The following is a 9,109-nucleotide window of genomic DNA, read 5'->3' as shown; positions in this document are numbered from 1 at the left end:
CGCCACCTTGGCCTGGGGCTGCAGGGCACGGCCCGGAGGGGGGCTCCGCGGGGGTGCAGGGCACGGCCTGGGTGGGTCGCGGCCCGGAGGGGAGGCTCCGCGGGGGTGCAGGCCACGGCCCAGAGGCACGGCCTGGGTGCAGGGCACGGTCCGGGGGTGGGGGGGGGCTCCGCGGGTTGCAGGGCACGGACCAGGGAGGGGCTCCCGCGGGGGTTCAGGGCACGGCCTGGGGGGGGCCCGGCCCGGAGGGGGGGCTCCGCGAGGGTGCAGGGCACGGCCCGGGGGGGGGCTCCGCGGGTTGCAGGGCACGGACCAGGGAGGGGCTCCCGCGAGGGTTCAGGGCACGGCCTGGGGGGGGCCCGGCCCGGAGGGGGGGCTCCGCGGGGGTGCAGGGCACGGCCCAGAGGGGGGGCTTCCCGCGGGGGTGCAGGGCACGGCCTGGGGGGCGCACGGCCCGGAGGGGGCTCCGCGGGGGTCAGGGCAGGGCCCGGGGGGGGCAGGGCCTGGGGGGTCCCCTCCGTGGCGGGGCGCGCTGCGGCGCCAGGGAAGGAGCAGAGCGGGTGTCCCCAGCCCCCTGGAATCTCAGCACCGCCCCCGCCAATCACAGAACGCTCCTCCTGTGGCCAATCAGAGTGCGGGACGAAGAAGGGGGACGCCTGGTCACTAGCCAGACGCTGGTTACTAGAGAGCTGCTCTGTGATTGGCTGAAGGGAGATCAGGCGCCCACCAATTGGCGGCTCCTGCTTCCAGGGTGCGACGCCGGCTGAGCGATCTCTGGCCTGTGTTGGCCAGGGGCAGGGCGTGTCTCAGGGGTGAGCTGAGCGCTGGTTGGCTGAGGCGCCCCAAGGTCAGCTGTTGGTTGGCCCGCGTGTGGGCGGAGCTGGGGTGGCTCGTGCCCGGCCAGCGGTTCGTTGGCCACGTGCTGGGGCGGGACTCGGGGGAAGGAAAGTCTGTGGGGGAGGGGCCAGGCTCGCTTTTGGTTGGCCAATGGCCACCCGGCGTGCGTGTCCTGCCGCGGTTGCCTGGTGACCCAGCTACAGTAGGAGGGAGTTTCTCGGGCTCGCTCTCGGTTGGCCCGGGCGCGGGGTGTCCCGGGGCTCGCTGTCGGTTGGCCCGAGCGCGGGGGGCGGGGTGTCCCGGGGCTCGCTCTCGGTTGGCCCGGGCGCGGGAGGCGGGGTGTCCCGGGGCTCGCTGTCGGTTGGCCCGGGCGCGGGAGGCGGGGTGTCCCGGGGCTCGCTGTCGGTTGGCCCGGGCGCGGGGGGCGGGGTTTCCCGGGGCTCGCTGTCGGTTGGCCCGGGCGCGGGGGGCGGGGTTTCCCGGGGCTCGCTGTCGGTTGGCCAGGGCGCGGGAGGCGGGGTTTCCCGGGGCTCGCTGTCAGTTGGCCCGGGCGCGGGGGGCGGGGTTTCCCGGGGCTCGCTGTCGGTTGGCCCGGGCGCGGGGGGCGGGGTTTCCCGGGGCTCGCTGTCGGTTGGCCCGGCCGCCGGGGGCGGGGTTTCCCGGGGCTCGCTCTCGGTTGGCCCGGGCGCGGGGGGCGGGGTGTCCCGGGGCTCGCTGTCGGTTGGCCCGAGCGCGGGGGGCGGGGTTTCCCGGGGCTCGCTGTCGGTTGGCCCGGCCGCCGGGGGCGGGGTTTCCCGGGGCTCGCTCTCGGTTGGCCCGGGCGCGGGGGGCGGGGTGTCCCGGGGCTCGCTCTCGGTTGGCCCGGGCGCGGGGGGCGGGGTGTCCCGGGGCTCGCTGTCGGTTGGCCCGAGCGCGGGGGGCGGGGTTTCCCGGGGCTCGCTGTCGGTTGGCCCGGCCGCCGGGGGCGGGGTTTCCCGGGGCTCGCTCTCGGTTGGCCCGGGCGCGGGGGGCGGGGTTTCCCGGGGCTCGCTCTCGGTTGGCCCGGGCGCGGGGGGCGGGGTTTCCCGGGGCTCGCTCTCGGTTGGCCCGGGCGCGGGAGGCGGGGTTTCCCGGGGCTCGCTCTCGGTTGGCCCGGGCGCGGGAGGCGGGGTTTCCCGGGGCTCGCTGTCGGTTGGCCCGGGCGCGGGGGGCGGGGTGTCCCGGGGCTCGCTGTCGGTTGGCCCGAGCGCGGGGGGCGGGGTTTCCCGGGGCTCGCTCTCGGTTGGCCCGGGCGCGGGAGGCGGGGTGTCCCGGGGCTCGCTGTCGGTTGGCCCGGGCGCGGGGGGCGGGGTGTCCCGGGGCTCGCTGTCGGTTGGCCCGGGCGCGGGGGGCGGGGTTTCCCGGGGCTCGCTGTCGGTTGGCCCGGGCGCCGGGGGCGGGGTTTCCCGGGGCTCGCTCTCGGTTGGCCCGGGCGCGGGGGGCGGGGTTTCCCGGGGCTCGCTGTCGGTTGGCCCGAGCAGACCTCGCTGCTGGGACTCGCCCTCCTGCACAGCTCGCCGCAGGTAAGAGCTGAGTTCACCGCTGGGGTGGGGGAGTGTCCCGCCGTGGGGCTGCACACGGCACTGGGGCGGACAGATTGTGTGCTCGGTAGGGTAGTGATGCTGGGCAGAGCTGTAGGGTTCCCTGGGGGCACTGCCGTGGGGCAGGTGCTGGGGGGGGGCGTTTGAGGGTCCCTGCTTCCGCTCTCAGGATCCTGGTCTGTGAAACACTCATTTTACCCCCTGTCCGGGTCCCTCTGACCCCACAGTGGGGATGGGAGGGTTGAAGCTCTGTAATGATCCCCCAGTGCTTTCTCACAACCACCCTGCACCAGCGCTCTCCTACAACAGGTGATGCCATGGAAAGGGTGGGTTAGGTGGGGGTGTTTCTCTGGGCCCCAACACCCCATCTGTCCTGCTCCATTAACATTTTCCTCCTGCAGCAGGCAGTGCCAGGGTTGGAGGTTTCTTGGGGCTCCAGCCCCTCCCTGCATTCTGCTACTCCCCATACAGTTCTTCTCCATCCCTATGGCAGGCAGCACCATGGGTAGGGAGTTTTTCTTAGCCTCAGCATCCTTCACGCCCTGTCTCTCCTGTTGCAGTGACCTGCCCTGGGCAGGCGGTGCCATGGAGCCCGAGACCCGCAGCATCCAGATTGAGTTCCCGCACTATGCTGCGGTGCTGCTGGAGTCGCTCAACAAGCACCGCTTGGAGGGCAAGTTCTGTGACATCTCCATCCACGTGCAGGGCCGGGTCTTCCAGGCTCACAAGAGCGTGCTGGCAGCCTCCTCTCCCTACTTCCATGACAAGCTGCTCCTCAATGACACCAACTGCATTGTGCTGCCCACTGTCATTGAGCCAGAGGCCTTTGAGAATTTGCTACAGCTCATCTACTCTGGCCGCCTCAAGCTGCTGATGGAGGCACTGCCCAGTCACCTGCTGGTGGCCAGCGGGCTGCAGATGTGGCAGGTGGTGGACCAGTGCTCTGAGATACTTAAAGAGCTGGAGGGGGGCCCCTGCCGGCCCTGGTCCAGCCGAGCAAGCGAGAGCCAGTCCCCCAGTAGCAGCAACTATTTTGCTGTGAAGGATGATGGGGAGCCAGGGGGCTGCAGCTCAGAGGGGCCTGGGCATGGTGGGGTGTCATCAGGCCGGCCAGCACCAGGCTGCCCTGACAATGAGGTGATGAAGATCCGGGTGTCACAGGAGGAAGAGGAGGAGGAGGAGGAGGAGGAGGAGGAACATCAGGCCCAGATCTGCAGCGGCTCAATGGACAAGGCTGTGAAGATTGTACTGGAGGAAGATGAAGAGGGTGGTGGCAGAGGAGGCTCCAAGGGGCCGTCTTCAGGGGAGCTGGACAGCGCCTTCCATGGACCCCGTGACCACCCCAAGATCTTCTACATCAAGCAGGAGCGCTTTGACCCTGACGAGGCAACAGTGGCAGGACTGGGAGGTGGTGTGAGTGCTCCAGGTGAAGCCAGCTTTCTGAAGTCGCTGGCACAGGGGCGGGCATTGGGCATGGCTGAGGTTCAGAGCCTGTGCCAGGCAGAGTTCCAGCCAAGCAGTGAAGTCAGCTACATAGTCCCTGCTCCGGGCACTGGTGCCACCTCCTCCTCTTCCTCCATTGCTGCCCCTGGCTTCACCATTAAGGCCCAGCCCCTCTCCTCCGATGAGGCCAGCTTCCCCCAGAGCTCCTGGAAGCCAGTGGACCTACATGGCAATGAGATCATTGCCCATGCGGTGCATGGCCAGGTGGTGCATGCACCTGTTAAAATTGTGACGGCGCCTGATGGAAAGAAGTTTGGCTGCCTGTGTGGCAAGCGCTTTGCCGTCAAGCCCAAGCGTGACCGGCACATCATGTTGACCTTCAGCTTGCGCCCCTTTGGCTGCTCCGTCTGCAACAAGAAATTCAAGCTGAAACACCACCTGACGGAGCATATGAAGACCCATGATGGGAACCTGTATTCATGCGAGGACTGTGGGCGCAAGTTCCGTGTGCAGAACTGCTTCCTCAAGCACAAGGAGCTGTGCAAGGGCCAGGGCTGGGCCACTGCTTGCTGGACCTACAAATAAAACCTGGGGTGGGACTGAGTGGAGGACTCCTGCCAGCCTTCTCTAGGCCTGATCCAGCCCCTGAGCTTTGTTGCTCTGTATCCTTGCAGCTCTGCCCTCCTGAGCTTGGTAACCTGCTCTAGGGCCCCAGGAACACCAAAACATGAAGGGACACAAATGGGAGCTGGGCAGGCCAGGGGATTTGGCCCCAGCATGGTGGCTCCCCATGCTGCTCCATGGCTTAGTGTTTCCGACATACAGAACTTGCCATGGGTCAAAGGGGGGAGATAGAGAAAGCGAGAGAGCCCCAGGCTAATGTGGGAGCTCAGGGCAGGAGGGTGGAGCAAGAGGCTGATGGGAACCTCAAGGCAGGGGATTAACAGCCACATTACATCCCTGTTCCCAATCTGGCCCTGCCCTCCTCTGAAAGGGTACTGCTCTGTTGTGAGTGAACTTAACTGCTGGATCCCACTTACTCTTCACTCAGCTGCGTCTGGGCAGAGCTGTGTCACTGTTCCTGGCTCTGGGTTTATAAGGCACATTCCCAGGTGTGGATTCCATGGCTGCCACCTTCCCTTGGGACTTGGGAATCTGTAGCCTAGCCACCAAAACCAGCATCTCAGTCTTCCCCAGCCCTCAAGTGTTTGTACACGTTCCCTCAGAATCTGCCTTGCTGTGGGTGCTCAGGGCCGATGACTAACCCCTTAGGGACAATAAGGTAGGTAAGCAAAGAACACAGGCTCAGCAAAGTGATTTCTTAACCATAGACACTTTAGTCTTAAAGCAGCAGAGTGTTACAAATCTGTGAAAACCACAGTCCTGAGCTGCCCTCAAGTCTGATCTCACTCCTTCTGTGAGACTGAGTTCTGGTCAGTGTTCCAGACAAGGCCAAGTCCCTCCTGCCTTCTTTCCATCAAGCCTGGTCTTGTGGAGTGTGGCAGTGGGCAGCCCACCCTTCTCCAGGAGCACTCCCCTTAAACCTAGTCTTTGACACTTTTGGACCATGTGCCCAGTCTAGGATATTCCAACCCCATGCCCTGTGAGACCCAGGGAAGAAAAACATTGTCCCCTGAATCGGGCCAGTCTTTGAATCATCCAAAGTTGATGGGCCTTGATGGTCCAGTCATTGATAGTCCTTTCCCTGGCAGGTCAGTGTCTGGAATAGACTGGCTTTGTCGAAGTCAGGCTGGCTTTTCAACACAGTGCACAAAATGAGAGAGAGGCGCATAAACAGAAATCAAAGTCAAATGCCGTTCACCATTTGGTACAGACATAACTCTTTTCTGTTGCTGCCACTGGCTAGGTCAGTAACCTGGAGGCTACCAACCCCAGCACTGTGGCAGGCATGGGCAGGATGGGAAAAGCTCAGTGTGAGAGCCATGGAGATAGAACCGTAGTGGGTTTTGCCCAGGTTTCCTGGTCCTGCAGGGAGGCTTTTGGCTGTATTGCTCCCACTGTCACCCCACTCTCCTTCCAACCAGGCCCAGTGTGAGCTCCCCCTCCTGCCAGAGCAGCTCAGCCACTCCGTTCCCAACCCCTTCATTGTGCTGTGTGCCACATCCCAGGCCTGGGGACTCAGATTCCCCTGTGAGCCCCAGCACGGGACTAGGGTGGGTTGGGAACAGGGGTAGAGACTGGTGTAAATGTGCTGTACGCTAGAGAGTGTGGGTCTTTGCGCACCCTTCTAATGACTGGTGCACAAAGCAGGTGGCAGAATGACATGTTCAGAGCAAGCGGTAGAGTTCAGTTTTGTGGAGCTGAAGTCCCTGGGTCGCTTCGACCATGACCCATGTGGGGTTGGGGTTGTCAGCCCCTCTGCAATCCCCTTACCCTGCTTGATTTCTCCCCCTATCTTCTGGCTTCAGCAGCCACACCCATTCTTGTCCCTGGCTTCCTGCTATGGGTGTGTTTCTTATTGACCTTGTTTTATTTGCCCTCTTCTTCCCACCAGTTCCTTGCTGTGGTTCATGCCCTTTCCCACTGGCATCACTGGCCCGGGTGAGAATCTGTTTCCTTGAATAACACCTTGAGCCTTCTCACTCACCCAAAGAGGAAAAGCCACTCCCTTGTTTTTAACTGTATGCACCTCCCTGGGTCCCCCTGCATGGGCTGTGCACACACACCTCTCCCCACAAGCCTCTGCTCTTGGTTAAGAACATAAGAATGGCCATGCTGGGTCAGACCAGTGGTCCATCTAACCTCATATCCTGTCTTCTGACAGTGGCCAGTGCCAGATGCTTCGGAGGGAATGCATATGACAGGGCAATTTATCGAGGGGCTATCCCGTGTCATCCAGTCCCAGCTTCTGGCAGTCAGGTTTAGGGACACCCAGAGCATGGGGTTACATCCCTGATTATCTTGGCCAATAGCCATTGATGTACCTGTCCTCCAGGAACGTATCTGGTTCTTTTTTCAACCCAGTTATACTTTTGGCCTTCACAACATACCCTGGCAATGAGTTCCACAGGTTGTCTGTGTGTTGTATGAAGAAATACTTCCTTTTGTTTGTTTTTAAACCTGTTGCCTATTTAATTTCATTGGGTGACCCTGGTTCTTGTGTTATGGGAATGAGTAAATAACATTTCCTTATTCACTTTCTCCACACCCTTCATGATTTTATAGACCTCTGTCATCTCCCCCCTTAGTCGTCTCTTTTCTAAGCTGAACAATCCCAGTCTTTTAACTTTCTCTTCATATGGAAGCTGATCCATACCCCTGATTTTTTTTTTAGTCCTTTTCTATACTTTTTGCAATTCTAGTATCTTTTTGAGAAAGGGGACCCGAATTGCACACAGTATTCAAGGTGTGGCCATACTTTGGATTTATTTAGTGGCATTATGACATTTTCTGTCTTCTTATCTATCCCTTTACTAATGGTTCCTAACATTCTGTAGCCTATGTGTTGGGTTCAAGGATTTTAATTCCTTCCCTGTTGACTAGCTCAGAAACACTCTGTGTGAATGCAAATCAGGTTAGCTTGTTCCAGAGCAGGGTGCTGCTCTAGCAGGGGGTCCATACACACCAAGCTTTTCTGACCCAAGTAGCTTCAGTTTTCTGCATGTTTTCTTTTGTCCCTGCCAGAGGGGAGACTGAGCTAAATCTGGCCATCTCAGCAAAGTAATGGCTGGGGCGGGGATAGGATTGTAACTACTAGTGTCTCAAGGTTGCCAGTGCCAAGGTCTATGGTGAAGGGAACCAAATAGGGGGATTCAAATGGAGAGAGCTGAGAGTCACGGGCCCAGGAGCTCTGAAACAATCCCCTCACACTGAGGGACTGGCGGGATTCCTTCCCTGAGGGGAGGGCTAGGTGAGGATCAATCTTGCCTTGGGCTGTGGGACACAGAGGCCCAAGGATGGTTCAGAAACACTAGCATGGAGGGAAACAGACAGGGAGAGCTCTGTGAAGAGGGAGGGTTGAGGAGAAGGGTGTGAACCAATTAGTGCAACGATTCTTGTGTGTAGCACTTGTACAAACCCAAATCTCTATATTGTATAAAATTTTGCTATGGAATCTAAGCAGATTTGCAAGAGTTTCATTTTGACCTTCTCAGGGCTGCTACAGATGGAAAAAGGGCTAAACCCTGTCCCTGATACCAGCTTCATCCTTGGACACCTGCACTGTACACCTCTGCCCCCTCCAGGGGTGCATACACCCCCTGCCCCCCTCATATCCCGCATACACTCGTGCCTTCCCCCAGACGCCCCCTGCCCCCCCCGACATCCCCTGTAACGAGGCCTCAGGCCGCGACCTCTGACCCCGTGTAGGCCCACCCATCGATGGGCTCCCGGGACTGAATCGAGGCCTTGACTCCCGCCCCCTCGGACATGGGGCTTTTGGGCCAATCGCAGCGCCGCTTCTGATCCTTCCGCCAATCAGTAGAGTATGGGGGCGGGGCTCAGCACTCGGCCAATCCTCGTGCAGGAAGGCTGACTCCGCCAATCAGCGCATGTTGGCAAGCGCCAGCTCTGGAAGCTGTTGCCATGGAAACAGTTTGACTCAAGCCCGGGACCCGGTGGAAGCGACAGAAAAGGGGGGGGTCCCCTCGTAACCAAGGAAACCGCCCCCGCCCCGGCCGCCGCTCCTTGACCCCGGTAACCGGCCACCCCCCCCCGCGCTGCCCGTCGCTCCGTGACCCCGGTAACCGGCCCCCCCGCGCTGCCCGTCGCTCCGTGACCCCGGTAACCGGCCCCCCCTCGCCCTGCCCGTCGCTCCCGTGACCCCGGTAACCGGCCCCCCCGCCCTGCCCGTCGCTCCCGTGACCCCGGTAACCGGCCCCCCCTCGCCCTGCCCGTCGCTCCCGTGACCCCGGTAACCGCCCCCCCCAGCCTGCCCGTCGCTCCGTGACCCCGGTAACCGGCCCCCCCCCCAGCCTGCCCGTCGCTCCGTGACCCCGGTAACCGGCCCCCCCGCGCTGCCCGTCGCTCCGTGACCCCGGTAACCGGCCCCCCCCCGCCCTGCCCGTCGCTCCGTGACCCCGGTAACCGGCCCCCCCCCGCCCTGCCCGTCGCTCCCGTGACCCCGGTAACCGGCCCCCCCCTCGCCCTGCCCGTCGCTCCCGTGACCCCGGTAACCGGCCCCCCCTCGCCCTGCCCGTCGCTCCCGTGACCCCGGTAACCGCCCCCCCCGCGCTGCCCGTCGCTCCCGTGACCCCGGTAACCGGCCCCCCCTCGCCCTGCCCGTCGCTCCCGTGACCCCGGTAACCGGC

General features: G+C 62.6%; 1 protein-coding gene across 1 annotated transcript; it reads left to right on the top strand.

Moving 5' to 3' along the window:
• The first annotated feature begins 2,245 nt into the window (after window positions 1-2,245).
• Window positions 2,246-7,919, top strand: ZBTB9 (zinc finger and BTB domain containing 9). Its single transcript, XM_078848781.1, has 2 exons — window positions 2,246-2,378; window positions 2,957-7,919. Exon 2 carries the CDS (start codon window positions 2,982-2,984, stop codon window positions 4,422-4,424), a length of 1,443 nt encoding a protein of 480 aa, XP_078704907.1. The 5' UTR covers window positions 2,246-2,378; window positions 2,957-2,981; the 3' UTR covers window positions 4,425-7,919.
• Window positions 7,920-9,109: the final 1,190 nt, after the last annotated feature.

This window comes from Lepidochelys kempii, chromosome 14, assembly GCF_965140285.1.
Source record: "Lepidochelys kempii isolate rLepKem1 chromosome 14, rLepKem1.hap1, whole genome shotgun sequence".
In the NCBI taxonomy this organism is placed as follows: Eukaryota; Metazoa; Chordata; order Testudines; family Cheloniidae; genus Lepidochelys; species Lepidochelys kempii.
Note: the sequence above shows the minus strand (reverse complement) of the source record. Positions and strands in the feature narration are given on the sequence as shown.